We start from the raw sequence: 22,709 nt of genomic DNA on the forward strand, positions 1-22,709 counted from the left end.
TGTAACTGGTCAAAGATCATCTTGAGTGCTGTGAAGGAGCAATGGGATCCTTTACGATTTGTAAACTTGACTGTTCTGTCGTGTAATTTCTCGTATAAAGTGTCGACATTCATGGTGGGTTCTTGGTCAGGAGTCGTATAAAAAGTTACATCTTTCCAGCATTTCTACCCAAGATTACAAGACTACTCCTCGTTTCCTCCCAACAACTGCTCAGCATAAGTAATGCCTCCAACACTGAAGAATGATGTAACTCCTGACTCACACTTTAACGACACCTGACCAATCAAGAAGCTAGCCTCCCTTGACCACGCCTCCAGCTTCTGCCAGCCGCCAAGCAACACCAAGAATGCAAGATGCAGATAGCGTGCCAGCCGGACGACTGAGTGTTCTCCTGTTTTTTATGCTGCTGTTTCCGTCTGCTTCCAAGGCTTAGCTGTTGGGTCTATTCCTGACTCTTCTCTCTTCGACTCAAGACATTCCTCTCACCGACTATTCTTCGAGCTGTCCCCACTTGCCCCTCGCTCCTAGTGGGTCCTTACCTGTGAGTCCTCTGTTCTGTTCTGTTAGAAGCAGTACAGACCTGACCACCTTACGGTATACATCTACTGGTAGTAGAAAGTATACACTTGACCACCTTACGGTATACATCTACTGGTCTTAGAAGCAGTATTCACCAGACCACCTTACGGTATACATCTACTGGTCTTAGAAGCAGTATTCACCAGACCACCTTACGGTATACATCTATTGGTCTTAGAAGCAGTATTCACCAGACCACCTTACGGTATACATCTACTGATCTTAGAAGCAGTATTCACCTGACCACCTTACGGTATACATCTACTGATCTTAGAAGCAGTATTCACCAGACCACCTTACGGTATACATCTACTGATCTTAGAAGCAGTATTCACCAGACCACCTTACGGTATACATCTATTGGTCTTAGAAGCAGTATTCACCAGACCACCTTACGGTATACATCTACTGATCTTAGAAGCAGTATTCACCAGACCACCTTACGGTATACATCTACTGATCTTAGAAGCAGTATTCACCAGACCACCTTACGGTATACATCTACTGATCTTAGAAGCAGTATTCACCAGACCACCTTACGGTATACATCTATTGGTCTTAGAAGCAGTATTCACCAGACCACCTTACGGTATACATCTACTGGTCTTAGAAGCAGTATTCACCAGACCACCTTACGGTATACATCTACTGATCTTAGAAGCAGTATTCACCAGACCACCTTACGGTATACATCTATTGGTCTTAGAAGCAGTATTCACCAGACCACCTTACGGTATACATCTACTGGTCTTAGAAGCAGTATTCACCTGACCACCTTACGGTATACAGAGGAGACACTTCAGATTCTCTCCTTGGTAGTATTTCTACTTTACTGAGTAAATGGTGACGCTACAAGTCACGGGTGACGCTGTTGTGTATTGTGACACTGGAGGAAGATAGGGTCGTAGTGTGACACTGGAGGAAGATAGGGTCGTAGTGTGACACTGGAGGAAGATAGGGTCGTAGTGTGACACTGGAGGAAGATAGGGTCGTAGTGTGACACTGGAGGAAGATAGGGTCGTAGTGTGACACTGGAGGAAGATAGGGTCGTAGTGTGACACTGGAGGAAGATAGGGTCGTAGTGTGACACTGGAGGAAGATAGGGTCGTAGTGTGACACTGGAGGAAGATAAGGTACTTATTTTGACACTGGAGGAAGATAGGGTCGTAGTGTGACACTGGAGGAAGATAGGGTCGTAGTGTGACACTGGAGGAAGATAGGGTCGTAGTGTAACACTGGAGGAAGATAGGGTCGTAGTGTGACACTGGAGGAAGATAGGGTCGTAGTGTAACACTGGAGAAAGACAGGGTCGTAGTGTGACACTGGAGGAAGATAGGGTCGTAGTGTAACACTGGAGGAAGATAGGGTCGTAGTGTGACACTGGAGGAAGATAGGGTCGTAGTGTGACACTGGAGGAAGACAGGGTCGTAGTGTGACACTGGAGGAAGATAGGGTCGTAGTGTTACACTGGAGGAAGATAGGGTCGTAGTGTTACACTGGAGGAAGATAGTCGTAGTGTGACACCGGAGGAAGACAGGGTCGTAGTGTAACACTGGAGGAAGATAGGGTCGTAGTGTAACACTGGAGGAAGATAGGGTCGTAGTGTGACACTGGAGGAAGATAGGGTCGTAGTGTGACACTGGAGGAAGACAGGGTCGTAGTGTGACACTGGAGGAAGATAGGGTCGTAGTGTTACACTGGAGGAAGATAGGGTCGTAGTGTGACACTGGAGGAAGATAGGGTCGTAGTGTGACACTGGAGGAAGATAGGGTCGTAGTGTGACACTGGAGGAAGATAGGGTCGTAGTGTAACACTGGAGGAAGATAGGGTCGTAGTGTGACACTGGAGGAAGATAGGGTCGTAGTGTGACACTGGAGGAAGACAGGGTCGTAGTGTGACACTGGAGGAAGATAGGGTCGTAGTGTAACACTGGAGGAAGATAGGGTCGTAGTGTGACACTGGAGGAAGATAGGGTCGTAGTGTGACACTGGAGGAAGACAGGGTCGTAGTGTGACACTGGAGGAAGATAGGGTCGTAGTGTGACACTGGAGGAAGATAGGGTCGTAGTGTGACACTGGAGGAAGATAGGGTCGTAGTGTGACACTGGAGGAAGATAGGGTCGTAGTGTGACACTGGAGGAAGATAGGGTCGTAGTGTGACACTGGAGGAAGATAGTCGTAGTGTGACACTGGAGGAAGATAGTCGTAGTGTGACACCGGAGGAAGACAGGGTCGTAGTGTGACACTGGAGGAAGATAGGGTCGTAGTGTTACACTGGAGGAAGACAGGGTCGTAGTGTGACACTGGAGGAAGATAGGGTCGTAGTGTTACACTGGAGGAAGATAGGGTCGTAGTGTAACACTGGAGGAAGATAGGGTCGTAGTGTAACACTGGAGGAAGATAGGGTCGTAGTGTGACACTGGAGGAAGATAGTCGTAGTGTGACACTGGAGGAAGATCGTAGTGTGACACCGGAGGAAGACAGGGTCGTAGTGTGACACTGGAGGAAGATAGGGTCGTAGTGTAACACTGGAGGAAGATAGGGTCGTAGTGTGACACTGGAGGAAGATAGGGTCGTAGTGTGACACTGGAGGAAGATAGGGTCGTAGTGTAACACTGGAGGAAGATAGGGTCGTAGTGTGACACTGGAGGAAGATAGTCGTAGTGTGACACCGGAGGAAGACAGGGTCGTAGTGTGACACTGGAGGAAGATAGTCGTAGTGTGACACCGGAGGAAGACAGGGTCGTAGTGTGACACTGACAAATAGTGTCACGTGAGGAAGACACTATGCGGGTGATACTGAGATAAAACTCTTAATTCATTATTTTAGTATATTAGTATATATATATATATATATATATATATATATATATATATATATATATATATATATATATATATATATATATATATACGTAGCAAAGATAATAGGTTTTTATCAGATGTTATGTTAAACATTATTATAGAATACCTCTAGACCTAACATTGTTTATATAATGATACTGAATATACATAAGTGTATTTAGTATCCCGAACTGTATTATTACTGTATTATTACTGCACTAGTGTTATATTGACTCCAGGCTGAGGGACTAATTATATTGGCTCCAGGCTGAGGGACTAATTATATTGGCTCCAGGCTGGGGGACTAATTATAATGGCTCCAGGCTGGGGGACTAATTATAATGACTCCAGGCTGAGGGACTAATTATAATGACTCCAGGCTGAGGGACTAATTATAATGACTCCAGGCTGAGGGACTAATTATAATGACTCCAGGCTGAGGGACTAATTATATTGGCTCCAGGCTGGGGGACTAATTATAATGACTCCAGGCTGAGGGACTAATTATATTGACTCCAGGCTGGGGGACTAATTATAATGACTCCAGGCTGAGGGACTAATTATAATGACTCCAGGCTGAGGGACTAATTATAATGACTCCAGGCTGAGGGACTAATTATAATGACTCCAGGCTGGGGGACTAATTATAATGACTCCAGGCTGGGGGACTAATTATAATGACTCCAGGCTGAGGGACTAATTATAATGACTCCAGGCTGGGGGACTAATTATAATGACTCCAGGCTGGGGGACTAATTATAATGACTCCAGGCTGAGGGACTAATAATGACTCCAGGCTGAGGGACTAATTATATTGATTCCAGGCTGAGGGACTAATAGTGACTCCAGGCTGAGGGACTAATTATATTGATTCCAGGCTGAGGGACTAATTATAATGACTCCAGGCTGGGGGACTAATTATAACGACTCCAGGCTGAGGGACTAATATTGATTCCAGGCTGAGGGACTAATTATAGTGACTCCAGGCTGGGGGACTAATTATAATGACTCCAGGCTGGGGGACTAATTATAATGACTCCAGGCTGGGGGACTAATTATAATGACTCCAGGCTGAGGGACTAATTATATTGACTCCAGGCTGAGGGACTAATTATAATGACTCCAGGCTGGGGGACTAATTATAATGACTCCAGACTGAGGGACTAATTATAATGACTCCAGGCTGAGGGACTAATTATAATGACTCCAGGCTGAGGGACTAATTATAATGACTCCAGGCTGAGGGACTAATTATATTGACTCCAGGCTGAGGGACTAATTATATTGACTCCAGCCTGAGGGACTAATTATAATGACTCCAGGCTGAGGGACTAATTATAGTGACTCCAGGCTGAGGGACTAATTATAGTGACTCCAGGCTGAGGGACTAATTATAGTGACTCCAGGCTGAGGGACTAATAATGACTCCAGGCTGAGGGACTAATAATGACTCCAGGCTGAGGGACTAATTATATTGACTCCAGGCTGAGGGACTAATTATATTGACTCCAGGCTGAGGGACTAATTATATTGACTCCAGGCTGAGGGACTAATTATAATGACTCCAGGCTGGGGGACTAATTATAACGACTCCAGGCTGAGGGACTAATTATAATGACTCCAGGCTGGGGGACTAATTATAACGACTCCAGGCTGAGGGACTAATTATAATGACTCCAGGCTGGGGGACTAATTATAATGACTCCAGGCTGGGGGACTAATTATAATGACTCCAGGCTGAGGGACTAATTATATTGACTCCAGGCTGAGGGACTAATTATAATGACTCCAGGCTGGGGGACTAATTATAATGACTCCAGGCTGAGGGACTAATTATAATGACTCCAGGCTGAGGGACTAATTATATTGACTCCAGGCTGAGGGACTAATTATAATGACTCCAGGCTGAGGGACTAATTATATTGACTCCAGGCTGAGGGACTAATTATAATGACTCCAGCCTGAGGGACTAATTATATTGACTCCAGGCTGAGGGACTAATTATATTGACTCCAGGCTGAGGGACTAATTATAATGACTCCAGGCTGAGGGACTAATTATATTGACTCCAGGCTGAGGGACTAATTATATTGACTCCAGGATGAGGGACTAATTATATTGACTCCAGGCTGAGGGACTAATTATAATGACTCCAGGCTGAGGGACTAATTATATTGACTCCAGGCTGAGGGACTAATTATATTGACTCCAGGCTGAGGGACTAATTATATTGGCTCCAGGCTGAGGGACTAATTATATTGACTCCAGGCTGAGGGACTAATTATATTGGCTCCAGGCTGAGGGACTAATTATATTGACTCCAGGCTGAGGGACTAATTATATTGGCTCCAGGCTGAGGGAGTAATTATATTGACTCCAGGCTGAGGGACTAATTATATTGGCTCCAGGCTGAGGGACTAATTATATTGACTCCAGGCTGAGGGACTAATTATATTGACTCCAGGCTGAGGGACTAATTATAATGACTCCAGGCTGAGGGACTAATTATAACGACTCCAGGCTGAGGGACTAATTATAATGACTCCAGGCTGAGGGACTAATTATAATGACTCCAGGCTGAGGGACTAATTATAATGACTCCAGGCTGAGGGACTAATTATAATGACTCCAGGCTGAGGGACTAATTATAATGACTCCAGGCTGAGGGACTAATTATAATGACTCCAGGCTGAGGGACTAATTATAATGACTCCAGGCTGAGGGACTAATTATATTGACTCCAGGCTGAGGGACTAATTATATTGACTCCAGGCTGAGGGACTAATTATAATGACTCCAGGCTGAGGGACTAATTATAATGACTCCAGGCTGAGGGACTAATTATAATGACTCCAGGCTGAGGGACTAATTATATTGGCTCCAGGCTGTGGGACTAATTATAATGACTCCAGGCTGTGGGACTAATTATATTGGCTCCAGGCTGAGGGACTAATTATAATGACTCCAGGCTGAGGGACTAATTATAATGACTCCAGGCTGAGGGACTAATTATAATGACTCCAGGCTGAGGGACTAATTATAATGACTCCAGGCTGAGGGACTAATTATAATGACTCCAGGCTGAGGGACTAATTATAATGACTCCAGGCTGAGGGACTAATTATAATGACTCCAGGCTGAGGGACTAATTATAATGACTCCAGGCTGAGGGACTAATTATAATGACTCCAGGCTGAGGGACTAATTATAATGACTCCAGGCTGAGGGACTAATTATAATGACTCCAGGCTGAGGGACTAATTATAATGACTCCAGGCTGAGGGACTAATTATAATGACTCCAGGCTGAGGGACTAATTATAATGACTCCAGGCTGAGGGACTAATTATAATGACTCCAAGCTGAGGGACTAATTATAATGACTCCAGGCTGAGGGACTAATTATAATGACTCCAGGCTGAGGGACTAATTATAATGACTCCAGGCTGAGGGACTAATTATAATGACTCCAGGCTGAGGGACTAATTATAATGACTCCAGGCTGGGGGACTAATTATAATGACTCCAGGCTGGGGGACTAATTATAATGACTCCAGGCTGATGGACTTATTATATTGGCTCCAGGCTGAGGGACTAATTATAATGACTCCAGGCTGAGGGACTAATTATATTGACTCCAGGCTGAGGGACTAATTATGTTGACTCCAGGCTGAGGGACTAATTATATTGACTCTAGGCTGAGGGACTAATTATAATGACTCCAGGCTGAGGGACTAATTATATTGACTCCAGGCTGAGGGACTAATTATATTGACTCCAGGCTGAGGGACTAATTATATTGACTCCAGGCTGAGGGACTAATTATAATGACTCCAGGCTGAGGGACTAATTATATTGACTCCAGGCTGAGGGACTAATTATATTGACTCCAGGCTGAGGGACTAATTATAATGACTCCAGGCTGAGGGACTAATTATATTGGCTCCAGGCTGAGGGACTAATTATAATGACTCCAGGCTGAGGGACTAATTATATTGGCTCCAGGCTGAGGGACTAATTATATTGACTCCAGGCTGAGGGACTAATTATATTGACTCCAGGATGAGGGACTAATTATATTGACTCCAGGCTGAGGGACTAATTATATTTGCTCTAGGCTGAGGGACTAATTATATTGGCTCCAGGCTGAGGGACTAATTATAATGACTCCAGGCTGAGGGACTAATTATATTGGCTCCAGGCTGTGGGACTAATTATAATGACTCCAGGCTGTGGGACTAATTATATTGGCTCCAGGCTGAGGGACTAATTATAATGACTCCAGGCTGAGGGAGTAATTGTATTGACTCCAGGCTGAGGGACTAATTATAATGACTCCAGGCTGTGGGACTAATTATATTAGCTCCAGGCTGTGGGACTAATTATATTGGCTCCAGGCTGTGGGACTAATTATATTAGCTCCAGGCTGAGGGACTAATTATAATGACTCCAGGCTGAGGGACTAATTATATTGGCTCCAGGCTAAGGGACTAATTATAATGACTCCAGGCTGAGGGACTAATTATATTGGCTCCAGGCTGAGAGACTAATTACCTCATACTACTCCTGCTGATCATTCTCCGTACCAGACTGATAAAGCCACTCTGTGGCGAACAATTTCCCAAATAAAGATACCTAACTATTACACATGTTCCTAATTTACCAGCATTATACAGCTAATGATAATTAGTACCTGTATGGCCATCAGCAGTGAGAGGAAGGTGTGAAGATGACTGGGTAAGCTACAATAACTTCTGCTACCTACACTCACAGCAACGATCCTACCAGACACTGACCTACACTCAAGCCAGGAGACAGTGCCAGCACCTCGGAGCAGACCTGGTCTCCATACACTCCTCCCACGAGAACACTTTTCTCACGTCTCTCGTCAAGGCTAGTGAGTAAACGTGATTGTTGTAGATTGTTGTTGAGTGGTGGTTTTTATTTTTGTTGGTTGGTCACTCGGGGAAGCCTGTGAAAGACTTGCCATACACGTAATTCAAACGATATCCCAGCGATATGCGTCATCAAGACAGATGGGTTACCAAGCCAGAATGGTGGGTCACCAAGACAGATGGGTCATCAAGCCGGAAAGATGGGTGACCAAGCCAGTAAGATGGGTAACTCAGGGTAACAGTCCACTAGCACCCAGGTACCTACTTGCTTGCTAGGTGAACGGGATCGAATCTTTGTACGTGCCTGGTAGGCCACGTACAAAAAAGTACCAGGCCACGTACAAAGGAGTACCAGGCCACGTACAAAGGAGTACCAGACCACGTACAAAGGACCTTGGATACACTTTTCTAATCACAGATCGAGGGGGCGTTGACCCCTTGAACACCTGGAGGCTGTTTAGGGGGGCCACTGCTACACTCGACCTTCGAGCCTATGTACTGTTCCTCCGACAGGTAATATATTTTTCTTAGACTAAACTGACCAGTCTGAACCACTTGCCACTAAATAAATTTTAGGCTTTGGGTTAATATCTACATACAAAACTGTACACGATTTGTCCCGAATTTTTTATCTCTGATTTATATAAAGCAAAATACTGTTCTTACATATTAATTATTATTCGTAAACAAAGATATACTGGCATTACTGAGTGACGGTACATGTGTTGGTCTTCCAGATGACCAGACTGACACCTGGATAGGCATCACCAACAGGTGGCCCTCAGACACACACTCTTGGTCAGATGGCACTCCTACCACCTTCACCAGCTGGCCAGACACCAGCACCAGCTGGCCAGACGACAGGAAGGAGAGGAGAGAGAACGATAGAAGGAGTGTTAGAGGCGGCAACACGGAACAACAACTCGCCATTACTGACGGTAAATACAGATGATTTCTTTTTAAAAGTTTTAGTTGTAAAAATAGATTTAAAGAAATAAGCTTAATTTAATACAAATTTGTCTTGTTTAGATTAAATGAAAAATTAAAATCTAGCGAGTTGAGACGTAATAATAATAACTAATAATTTTACTACAAGTACATGTACAAGGTGTACAGTACATGTACAAGGTGTACATGTACAAGGTGTACAGTACATGTACAAGGTGTACATGTACAAGGTGTACAGTACATGTACAAGGTGTACATGTACAAGGTGTACAGTACATGTACAAGGTGTACATGTACAAGGTGTACAGTACATGTACAAGGTGTACAGTACATGTACAAGGTGTACATGTACAAGGTGTACAGTACATGTACAAGGTGTACATGTACAAGGTGTACATGTACAAGGTGTACAGTACATGTACAAGGTGTACATGTACAAGGTGTACAGTACATGTACAAGGTGTACATGTACAAGGTGTACATGTACAAGGTGTACATGTACAAGGTGTACATGTACAAGGTGTACAGTACATGTACATGTACAAGGTGTACAGTACATGTACAAGGTGTACAGTACATGTACAAGGTGTACAGTACATGTACAAGGTGTACAGTACATGTACAAGGTGTACAGTACATGTACAAGGTGTACAAGGTGTACATGTACAAGGTGTACAAGGTGTACATGTACAAGGTGTACAAGGTGTAGATGTACAAGGTGTACAAGGTGTAGATGTACAAGGTGTACAAGTACATATACAAGGTGTACATGTACAAGGTGTACATGTACAAGGTGTACATGTACAAGGTGTACAGTACATGTACAAGGTGTACAGTACATGTACAAGGTGTACAGTACATGTACAAGGTATAGAGTACATGTACAAGGTGTATATGTACAAGGTGTACAATACATGTACAAGGTGTACAATACATGTACAAGGTGTACATGTACAAGGTGTACAGTACATGTACAAGGTGTACATGTACAAGGTGTACATGTACAAGGCGTACATGTACAAGGCGTACATGTACAAGGCGTACATGTACAAGGCGTACATGTACAAGGCGTACATGTACAAGGCGTACATGTACAAGGTGTACATGTACAAGGTGTACATGTACAAGGCGTACATGTACAAGGCGTACATGTACAAGGCGTACATGTACAAGGCGTACATGTACAAGGTGTACATGTACAAGGTGTACATGTACAAGGTGTACATGTACAAGGCGTACATGTACAAGGTGTACATGTACAAGGTGTACAGTACAAGGTGTACAGTACATGTACAAGGTATACAAGTACATGTACAAGGTATACAGACCATAGTTGACATCAGTGACATACTACTATATAGAAAGTCCCTTGTTATGCTGAGCATTTCCCGCAAATTAGGTCAATTTTGTCCCCAGGATGCGACCCACACCAGCCCACTAACACCCAGGATGCGACCCACACCAGTCCACTAACACCCAGGATGTGACCCACACCAGTCCTTTAACACCCAGGATGTGACCCATACCAGTCCACTAACACCCAGGATGTGACCCATACCAGTCCACTAACACCCAGGATGTGACCCACACCAGTCCACTAACACCCAGGATGTGACCCATACCAGTCCACTAACACCCAGGATGTGACCCACACCAGTCCACTAACACCCAGGATGTGACCCACACCAGTCCACTAACACCCAGGATGTGACCCACACCAGTCCACTAACACCCAGTCCCATACTAACACCCAGCATGTGACCCACACCAGTCCACTAACACCCAGGATGCCACCCACACCAGTCCACTAACACTCAGGATGTGACCCACACCAGTCCACTAACACCCAGGATGCCACCCACACCAGTCCACTAACACTCAGGATGTGACCCACACCAGTCCACTAACACCCAGGATGTGACGCACACCAGTCCACTAACACTCAGGATTTGACCCACACAGGTCCACTAACACTCAGGATGTGACCCACACCAGTCCAGTAACACCCAGGATGTGACCCACACCAGTCCACTAACACTCAGGATGTGACCCACACCAGTCGACTAACACCCAGGATGTGACCCACACCAGTCCACTAACACAAAAGATGTGACCCATACCAGTCCACTAACACCCAGGACGTGACCCACACCAGTCCACTAACACCGAGGATGTGACCCACACCAGTCCACTAACACCCAGGATGTGACTCATACCAGTCCACTAACATCCAGGATGTGACCCACACCAGTCCACTAACACCCAGGATGTGACCCATACCAGTCCACTAACACCCAGGATGTGACCCACACCAGTCCACTAACACCCAGGATGTGACGCACACCAGTCCACTAACACTCAGGATATGACCCACATAGGTCCATTAACACTCAGGATGTGACCCACACCAGTCCAGTAACACCCAGGATGTGACCCACACCAGTCCACTAACACAGGATGTGACCCACACCAGTCCACTAACACCCAGGATGTGACCCACACCAGTCCACTAAGACTCAGGATGTGACCCACACCAGTCCACTAACACTCAGGATGTGACCCACACAGGTCCACTAACACTCAGGATGTGACCCACACCAGTAAACTAACACCTAGTATGCGACCCACACCAGTCCACTAACACCCAGGATGCGACCCACACCAGTCTACTAACACCCAGGATGTGACCCACACCAGTCCACTAACACCCAGGATGTGACGCACACCAGTCCACTAACACCCAGGATGCGACCCACACCAGTCCACTAACACCCAGGATGCGACCCACACCAGTCCACTAACACCCAGGATGCGACCCACACCAGTCCACTAACACCCAGGATGTGACCCACACCACTCCGCTAACACCCAGGATGCCACCCACACCAGTCCAATAACACCCAGGATGCCAAACACACCAGTCCACTAACACTCAGGATGCCACCCACACCAGTCCACTAACATCCAGGATGTGACCCACACCAGTCCACTATCACCCAGGATGTGACCCACACCAGTCCACTAACATCCAGGATTTGACCCATACCAGTCCACTATCACCCAGGATGTGACCCACACCAGTCCACTAACACCCAGGATGTGACCCATTCCAGTCCACTAACACCCAGGATGTGACCCACACCAGTCCACTAACACCCAGGATGTGACCCACACCAGTCCACTAACACCCAGGATGCCACCCACACCAGTCCACTAACACTCAGGATGTGACCCACACCAGTCCACTAACATACAGGATGTGACCCACACCAGTCCACTAACACCCAGGATGCCACCCACACCAGTCCACTAACACCCAGGATGCCACCCACACCAGTCCACTAACACCCAGGATGCCACCCACACCAGTCCACTAACACCCAGGATGCCACCCACACCAGTCCACTAACACCCAGGATGCCACCCACACCAGTCCACTAACACCCAGGATGCCACCCACACCAGTCCACTAACACCCAGGATGCCACCCACACCAGTCCACTAACACCCAGGATGCCACTCACATTAGTCCACTAACACCCAGGATGCCACCCACACCACACCCACACCACCCATGTACATCTGTACTTTCCACCTCCCACGTACATCTGTACTTTCCACCTCCCACGTACATCTGTACTTTCCACCTCCCACGTACATCTGTACTTTCCACCTCCCACGTACTTCTGTACTTTCCACCTCCAACGTACATCTGTACTTTCCACCTCCCACGTACATCTGTACTTTCCACCTCCCACGTACATCTGTACTTTCCACCTCCCACGTACGTCTGTACTTTCCACCTCCCACGTACATCTGTACTTTCCACCTCCCACGTACATCTGTACTTTCCACCTCCCACGTACATCTGTACTTTCCACCTCCCACGTACATCTGTACTTTCCACCTCCCACGTACATCTGTACTTTCCACCTCCCACGTATATCTGTACTTTCCACCTCCCACGTACATCTGTACTTTCCACCTCCCACGTACATCTGTACTTTCCACCTCCCACGTACATCTGTACTTTCCACCTCCCACGTACATCTGTACTTTCCACCTCCCACGTACGTCTGTACTTTCCACCTCCCACGTACGTCTGTACTTTCCACCTCCCACGTACATCTGTACTTTCCACCTCCCACGTACATCTGTTCTTTCCACCTCTGGAGTTTACCTGGAGAGAGTTCCGGGGGTCAACTCCCCCGCGGCCCGGTCTGTGACCAGGCCTCCTGGTGGATCAGAGCCTGATCAACCAGGCTGTTGCTGCTGGCTGCACGCAAACCAACGTACGAGCCACAGCCCGGCTGATCAGGAACTGACTTTAGGTGCTTGTCCAGTGCCAGCTTGAAGACTGCCAGGGGTCTGTTGGTAATCCCCCTTATGTGTGCTGGGAGGCAGTTGAACAGTCTCGGGCCCCTGACACTTATTGTATGGTCTCTTAACGTGCTAGTGACACCCCTGCTTTTCATTGGGGGGATGGTGCATCGTCTGCCAAGTCCTTTGCTTTCGTAGTGAGTGATTTTCGTGTGCAAGTTCGGTACTAGTCCCTCTAGGATTTTCCAGGTGTATATAATCATGTATCTCTCCCTCCTGCGTTCCAGGGAATACAGGTTTAGAAACCTCAAGCGCTCCCAGTAATTGAGGTGTTTTATCTCCGTTATGCGCGCCGTGAAAGTTCTCTGTACATTTTCTAGGTCGGCAATTTCACCTGCCTTGAAAGGTGCTGTTAGAGTGCAGCAATATTCCAGCCTAGATAGAACAAGTGACCTGAAGAGTGTCATCATGGGCTTGGCCTCCCTAGTTTTGAAGGTTCTCATTATCCATCCTGTCATTTTTCTAGCAGATGCGATTGATACAATGTTATGGTCCTTGAAGGTGAGATCCTCCGACATAATCACTCCCAGGTCTTTGACGTTGGTGTTTCGCTCTATTTTGTGGCCAGAATTTGTTTTGTACTCTGATGAAGATTTAATTTCCTCGTGTTTACCATATCTGAGTAATTGAAATTTCTCATCGTTGAACTTCATACTGTTTTCTGCAGCCCACTGAAAGATTTGGTTGATGTCTGCCTGGAGCCTTGCAGTGTCTGCAATGTCTGCCTGGAGCCTTGCAGTGTCTGCAATGTCTGCCTGGAGCCTTGCAGTGTCTGCAATGTCTGCCTGGAGCCTTGCAGTGTCTGCAATGTCTGCCTGGAGTCTTGCAGTGTCTGCAATGTCTGCCTGGAGTCTTGCAGTGTCTGCAATGTCTGCCTGGAGTCTTGCAGTGTCTGCAATGTCTGCCTGGAGTCTTGCAGTGTCTGCAATGTCTGCCTGGAGTCTTGCAGTGTCTGCAATGTCTGCCTGGAGTCTTGCAGTGTCTGCAATGTCTGCCTGGAGTCTTGCAGTGTCTGCAATGTCTGCCTGGAGTCTTGCAGTGTCTGCAGTGTCTGCCTGGAGTCTTGCAGTGTCTTCAGTGTCTGCCTGGAGTCTTGCAGTGTCTGCCTGGAGCCTTGCAGTGTCTTCAGTGTCTGCCTGGAGTCTTGCAGTGTCTGCCTGGAGCCTTGCAGTGTCTTCAGTGTCTGCCTGGAGTCTTGCAGTGTCTGCAGTGTCTGCCTGGAGCCTTGCAGTGTCTGTAATGTCTGCCTGGAGCCTTGCAGTGTCTGCAATGGAAGACACTGTCATGCAGATTCGGGTGTCATCTGCAAAGGAAGACACGGTGCTGTGGCTGACATCCTTGTCTATGTCGGATATGAGGATGAGGAACAAGATGGGAGCGAGTACTGTGCCTTGTGGAACAGAGCTTTTCACCGTAGCTGCCTCGGACTTTACTCTGTTGACGACTACTCTCTGTGTTCTGTTAGTTAGGAAATTATAGATCCATCGACCGACTTTTCCTGTTATTCCTTTAGCACGCATTTTGTGCGCTATTACGCCATGGTCACACTTGTCGAAGGCTTTTGCAAAGTCTGTATATATTACTTCTGCATTCTTTTTGTCTTCTAGTGCATTTAGGACCTTGTCGTAGTGATCCAAGCGTTGAGACAGACAGGAGCGACCTGTTCTAAACCCATGTTGCCCTGGGTTGTGTAACTGATGGGTTTCTAGATGGGTGGTGATCTTGCTTCTTAGGACCCTTTCAAAGATTTTTATGATATGGGATGTTAGTGCTATTGGTCTGTAGTTCTTTGCTGTTGCTTTACTGCCCCCTTTCACGTACATCTGTACTTTCCACCTCCCACGTACATCTGTACTTTCCACCTCCCACGTACATCTGTACTTTCCACCTCCCACGTACACCTGTACTTTCCACCTCCCACGTACACCTGTACTTTCCACCTCCCACGTACATCTGTACTTTCCACCTCCCACGTACATCTGTACTTTCCACCTCCCACATACATCTGTATTTTCCACCTCCCACGTACATCTGTACTTTCCACCTCCCACGTACATCTGTACTTTCCACCTCCCACATACATCTGTATTTTCCACCTCCCACGTACATCTGTACTTTCCACCTGCCACAGTGTCGCCGCGTCACACCAGCTGTGGACACATCTCCAGTGATACACCTGCCACACACTGGAACCTGGACACCTGTCACACCAACAAACATTACATCTGTAAGAAGGTTCAACAGTCAGCACAAAGCAACACTTCCCACGACACCTGTGTACAGGTGAGGCAGCTGTGTACAGGTGAGGCAGCTGTGTACAGGTGAGGCAGCTGTGTACAGGTGAGGCAGCTGTGTACAGGTGAGGCAGCTGTGTACAGGTGAGGCAGCTGTGTACAGGTGAGGCAGCTGTGTGCAGGTGAGGCAGCTGTGTACAGGTGAGGCAGCTGTGTACAGGTGAGGCAGCTGTGTGCAGGTGAGGCAGCTGTGTGCAGGTGAGGCAGCTGTGTACAGGTGAGGCAGCTGCGTACAGGTGAGGCAGCTGCGTACAGGTGAGGCAGCTGTGTACAGGTGAGGCAGCTGTGTACAGGTGAGGCAGCTGCGTACAGGTGAGGCAGCTGCGTACAGGTGAGGCAGCTGTGTACAGGTGAGGCAGCTGTGTACAGGTGAGGCAGCTGTGTACAGGTGAGGCAGCCGTGTACAGGTGAGGCAGCCGTGTACAGGTGAGGCAGCTGTGTACAGGTGAGGCAGCTGTGTGCAGGTGAGGTAGCTGTGTGCAGGTGAGGTAGCTGTGTACAGGTGAGGCAGCTGTGTACAGGTGAGGCAGCTGCGTACAGGTGAGGCAGCTGTGTACAGGTGAGGCAGCTGTGTACAGGTGAGGCAGCTGTGTACAGGTGAGGCAGCTGTGTACAGGTGAGGCAGCTGTGTGCAGGAGAGGCAGCTGTGTACAGGTGAGGCAGCTGTGTACAGGTGAGGCAGCTGTGTACAGGTGAGGCAGCTGTGTACAGGGGAGGTAGTTGTGTGCAGGAGAGGTGACAGCAGTGAACAGGAGAAGCAGCTGTGTACAGGTGAGGCAGCTGTGTACAGGTGAGGCAGCTGTGTACAGGTGAGGCAGCTGTGTACAGGTGAGGTGTGCAGGTGAGGCAGCTGTGCCCAGGTGAGGCAGCTGTGTACAGGTGAGGCAGCTGTGTACAGGTGAGGCAGCTGTGTACAGGTGAGGCAGCTGTGTGCAGGAGAGGCAGCTGTGTACAGGTGAGGCAGCTGTGTACAGGTGAGGCAGCTGTGTACAGGTGAGGTAGCTTTGTGCAGGAGAAGCAGCTGTGTACAGGTGAGGCAGCTGTGTACAGGTGAGGCAGCTGTGTACAGGTGAGGCAGCTGTGTACAGGTGAGGCAGCTGTGTACAGGTGAGGCAGCTGTGTGCAGGTGAGGCAGCTGTGTGCAGGAGAGGCAGCTGTGTGCAGGAGAGGCAGCTGTGTGCAGGAGAGGCAGCTGTGTACAGGTGAGGCAGCTGTGTGCAGGTGAGGCAGCTGTGTGCAGGTGAGGCAGTTGTTTGCAGGTGAGGCAGTTGTTTGCAGGTGAGGCAGTTGTTTGCAGGTGAGGCAGCTGTGTGCAGGAGAGGCAGCTGTGTACAGGTGAGGCAGCTGTGTGCAGGAGAGGCAGTTGTTTGCAGGTGAGGCAGCTGTGTACAGGTGAGGCAGCTGTGTACAGGAGAGGCAGCTGTGTGCAGGTATCACAAACACCAGTGTTGGTGTATCACACCAGTGTTGGTGTATCACACCAGTGTTGGTGTATCACACCAGTGTTGGTGTATCACACCAGTGTTGGTGTATCACACCAGTGTTGGTGTATCACACCAGTGTTGGTGTATCACACCAGTGTTGGTGTATCACACCAGTGTTGGTGTATCACACCAGTGTTGGTGTATCACACACGCCAGTGTTGGTGTATCACACCAGTGTTGGTGTATCACACACGCCAGTGTTGGTGTATCACACCAGTGTTGGTGTATCACACACGCCAGTGTTGGTGTATCACACCAGTGTTGGTGTATCACACACGCCAGTGTTGGTGTATCACACACGCCAGTGTTGGTGTATCACACACGCCAGTGTTGGTGTATCACACACGCCAGTGTTGGTGTATCACACACGCCAGTGTTGGTGTATCACACACGCCAGTGTTGGTGTATCACACACGCCAGTGTTGGTGTATCTCACACGCCAGTGTTGGTGTATCTCACACGCCAGTGTTGGTGTATCTCACACGCCAGTGTTGGTGTATCACACACGCCAGTGTTGGTGTATCACACACGCCAGTGTTGGTGTATCACACACGCCAGTGTTGGTGTATCACACACGCCAGTGTTGGTGTATCACACACGCCAGTGTTGGTGTATCACACACGCCAGTGTTGGTGTATCACACACGCCAGTGTTGGTGTATCACACACGCCAGTGTTGGTGTATCACACACGCCAGTGTTGGCGTATCTCACACGCCAGTGTTGGCGTATCTCACACGCCAGTGTTGGCGTATCTCACACGCCAGTGTTGGCGTTTCACACACACCAGTGTCGGTGTATCTCTCACACACCAGTGTCGGTGTATCTCTCACACACCAGTGTCGGTGTATCTCTCACACACCAGTGTTGGTGTATCACACCAGTGTTGGTGTATCACACCAGTGTTGGTGTATCACACCAGTGTTGGTGTATCACACCAGTGTTGGTGTATCACACCAGTGTTGGTGTATCACACCAGTGTTGGTGTATCACACCAGTGTTGGTGTATCACACACCAGTGTTGGTGTATCACACACCAGTGTTGGTGTATCACACACCAGTGTTGGTGTATCACACACCAGTGTTGGTGTATCACACACCAGTGTTGGTGTATCACACACCAGTGTTGGTGTATCACACACACCAGTGTCGGTGTATCACACACCAGTACTCCAAAGTTTGGACTGATAAACATTAGTTTTAACATATTCTGTATTACAGTTTAGTTCAGCTCTGTAATCAAACATATGTGTAATGTGAGTTAATATTGTTTTACAGTGTTTGTCGCGTAATAAGAGGTTCAGTGTCCAGAGACCAATGTTTGTCTACAAACCTGGCGAGTCTCATGACGCAGGACGTCCTGTCTTCTCATCACTTTTCCATTCTCGTTTTGGTCCACACTTCACAGACGTAGGAAGCGCACGGAAGCATTTGGAAGGCGTCTTATTGCGTTCAAGGATCACACCGTGGCATCCTGACCCGGCAGCTCCACAGCCTCCACGTTTCACGATGTATCACAGATTTCACGATGGTGAACAAGTACAGCTGGGTGATCCCTCTGCTGTAGTTCCCTCTAAAAAAGTTCTCAAGAGTATATTACAGGCCCACTTAATGCCATCTTCTGGTTCTTCGAGCCAGAGAACACCTGCCACAACCTTGACGGTAGACAGCGTCGCCCATGGAGGACCGTCACTGACTACGACACAGTCCCTCACTGATAATGGAAACGAAAGTGTCATTGCCTCACTGACAAGTGCTTCAAGTGCTAGTGAAGCAAGTGTCAGTGTCAATGGGGAAACATCTGAGCTCAACACCTGCCAGACGGTAAGTCTCCACAATGTCGTGTTTTTGTTCATATCTTCCGATTACTTTTGTCTTTTGGTAAGTATAATCCAAGATGGAAGCCTTGATACTGGTGTGGAACTCTTGATTCACAGAACTTGAGCTACCCTCCTTGTGGGATATATCTACATTTAGTGGCCACTTTGTTAGGCACACATGTACAGTGGCATGCAGAGATCTGGTGATACCCGGGGCCAACTCCTTGTTTGTATGCCCCAAATCACTATCATATTTCCCTCTCTAATTGGATGCCCCTCCCACATTTGGATGTCCGGGGCCACCGCCCCTTCGGCCCCTCCTCTGCACGCCAGTGCACATGTACACTTACACTTTGGTGCAAATATCAAGTCAGCCAATCACGTGGCAACACCTCGATGCCAAAAAGCATGCAGACCAAACATAAGAATGGGGAAGAAATGTGATCTTAGTGACTATGACTGTGGGACGGTTCTTGGTGCCAGACAGACGAGCTGGTTTGAGTATCTCAGAAATTGCTGATGTCCTGGGATTTTCATACACAACTGTCTCTTAGAGTTTATAGGGAATGGTGTAAAATAACCATCAACGGTTCTGTAGGCGGAAACACCCTGATAATGAGAGAGGTCAAGGGAGAAGAACCAGGCTGGTTCAAGCTGACAGGAAGGTGACAGTATCTCAACAATCACACGTCACAACAGTAGTATACAGAAGAACATCTCTGAACGCACAAAAAGTCAGACCACACCGGGTTTCACTCCTGTCAGCTAAGAACAGGAAACTGAGGCTACAGTGAGTAAAGCCTCACCACAACTGAACAGTTGAAGATTGTAGAAACATCGCCTGGTCTGACAAACGTCGATTACTGCTGCGGCATGCAGATGGTAGGGTCAGAATTTGGCGTAAACCTTTGTGATGTGGTGGAACGGGAGATTAACAGATCTGCAGCATCTGTCTGATGCTATCATATCAATGTAGACCAGAATCTCTCTATGCGTACCTTTTTCAATCCATGTCACGAAAAATTCAGGCGGTCCTGGGACCCTACCCAGTACTAGAAGAATGTACCTGATAAATGGTCACAGAACACACGTGAATTACTTGACACACGACATCGTTGTTGCTTATCTTTTCAATGATTATTCCCGTATCTTACACTCCCTCTGTCCGCACTACCAAGGTGGCTGTTACAATTGGTAGCTGTTACGATTATTTTTCCTATCTGCAAAAGATTCAAAACTGTGATGTGTATTTTAATTCATGTATGTTATAATCATAAGAAACAGTAGAGGTTCCAGAGCAGCGCCTTGCGGTACTCAGGTTTTTGCTTTGCTAATGGTCAATTATATTCTGTCTCATGCTACTCTTTGGGTCCTTTGTCTCAGAAAGTTATATATCATTTTGTGTATCATCCTCATTAAACCTGTGGCCTCATATTGCAGTCTTATGGTCGCATTTCTTAAATGACTTTAACGAAAGTGACTCCGGACAATGCACAACCTGCAGGTACAAGATTGAACATTAAAATGGTATAAAATACCGACAGGTTGTTAGGTAAGACACATATGCAACAGTTAGGTATCTTTATTATGAAAAAGATACCTAACTGTTGCATATGTGTCTTACCTAACAGGTACAAGATTGAAACTTAAAAGGACGTTTGGGTCCGACCATCACCTAGTGACTAGTTAATGATCCAAACAGACCGAAACATCGTCAGTTTTATTCTCCTATGTCCGGGTTATTTGGGTATAGTTCCAGTCACTGTATTGGGACTTTTTCTTATTTTCCTATGAGAGCGGCCAGCAGTAACAGCCTGATTGATCAGACCCTGATCCACCACGAAGCCTGGTCTCAGACCGAGCGTTGGCCCGGAAACCGTCTCCAGGTCTGGACCATCTTAGGTTTACGGGCTGTCGTAGTGATGGCAGTTATAACACTCAACTTCCTGATCTAAATCCAAGTTAATTTCTCTCGCGTAGTTCACTTGTCTCCCAGAATGTTGTAATGTGGTGTTTCGTGCAGGCAGGAACAGTGTCTTGCAGTGCAGGCAGGAACAGTGTCTTGCAGTGCAGGCAGGAACAGTGCCTTGCAGTGCAGGCAGGAACAGTGCCTTGCAGTGCAGGCAGGAACAGTGCCTTGCAGTGCAGGCAGGAACAGTGTCTTGCAGTGCAGGCAGGAACAGTGTCTTGCAGTGCAGGCAGGAACAGTGTCTTGCGGTGCAGGCAGGAACAGTGTCTTGCGGTGCAGGCAGCAACAGTGTCGTGCGGTGTAGGCAGGAACAGTGTCTTGCGGTGCAGGCAGGAGCAGTGTCTTGCGGTGCAGGCAGGAGCAGTGTCTTGCAGTGCAGGCAGGAACAGTGTCTTGCAGTGCAGGCAGGAACAGTGTCTTGCGGTGCAGGCAGGAACAGTGTCTTGCGGTGCAGGCAGGAACAGTGTCTTGCAGTGCAGGCAGGAACAGTGTCTTGCAGTGCAGGCAGGAACAGTGTCTTGCGGTGCAGGCAGGAACAGTGTCTTGCGGTGCAGGCAGGAACAGTGTCTTGCGGTGCAGGCAGGAACAGTGTCTTGCGGTGCAGGCAGGAACAGTGTCTTGCGGTGCAGGCAGGAACAGTGTCTTGCGGTGCAGGCAGGAACAGTGTCTTGCGGTGCAGGCAGGAACAGTGTCTTGCGGTGCAGGCAGGAACAGTGTCTTGCGGTGCAGGCAGGAACAGTGTCTTGCGGTGCAGGCAGGAACAGTGTCTTGCGGTGCAGGCAGGAACAGTGTCTTGCGGTGCAGGCAGGAACAGTGTCTTGCGGTGCAGGCAGGAACAGTGTCTTGCGGTGCAGGCAGGAACAGTGTCTTGCAGTGCAGGCAGGAACAGTGTCTTGCGGTGCAGGCAGGAACAGTGTCTTGCGGTGCAGGCAGGAACAGTGTCTTGCGGTGCAGGCAGGCACAGTGCCTTGCGGTGCAGGCAGGCACAGTGCCTTGCGGTGCAGGCAGGCACAGTGCCTTGCGGTGCAGGCAGGCACAGTGCCTTGCGGTGCAGGCAGGCAGGCACAGTGCCTTGCGGTGCAGGCAGGAACAGTGCCTTGCGGTGCAGGCAGGCACAGTGCCTTGCGGTGCAGGCAGGCACAGTGTCTTGCGGTGCAGGCAGGAACAGTGTCTTGCGGTACAGGCAGGAACAGTGCCTTGCGGTGCAGGCAGGAACAGTGCCTTGCGGTGCAGGCAGGAACAGTGCCTTGCGGTGCAGGCAGGAACAGTGCCTTACCTGGAGTTTACCTGGAGAGAGTTCCGGGGGTCAACGCCCCCGCGGCCCGGTCTGTGACCAGGCCTCCTTAGGTCAGTGTCCCAGGATGCGACCCACACCAGTCGACTAACACCCAGGTACCCATTTTACTGATGGGGAACATAGACAACAGGTGGAAAGAAACACGTCCAATGTTTCTACTCTGGCTGGGAATCGAACCCAGGCCCTCACCGTGTGAAGCGAGA

General features: G+C 48.2%; 1 protein-coding gene across 1 annotated transcript in view; it reads left to right on the plus strand.

Moving 5' to 3' along the window:
- The window catches only part of LOC138853896 (uncharacterized), a 67,679-nt gene that overhangs the window by 39,055 nt on the left and 5,915 nt on the right, over positions 1-22,709 (plus strand). Inside the window, exons 3-6 of the mRNA XM_070093479.1 lie at positions 8,130-8,318; positions 9,054-9,254; positions 15,776-15,927; positions 18,699-19,244. Of these exons, the coding sequence (XP_069949580.1) occupies positions 8,130-8,318; positions 9,054-9,254; positions 15,776-15,927; positions 18,699-19,244 (1,088 nt within the window). The remainder of the gene's footprint in view (positions 1-8,129; positions 8,319-9,053; positions 9,255-15,775; positions 15,928-18,698; positions 19,245-22,709) is intronic.

This window comes from Cherax quadricarinatus, chromosome 43 (genome assembly GCF_038502225.1).
Source record: "Cherax quadricarinatus isolate ZL_2023a chromosome 43, ASM3850222v1, whole genome shotgun sequence".
In the NCBI taxonomy this organism is placed as follows: Eukaryota; Metazoa; Arthropoda; class Malacostraca; order Decapoda; family Parastacidae; genus Cherax; species Cherax quadricarinatus.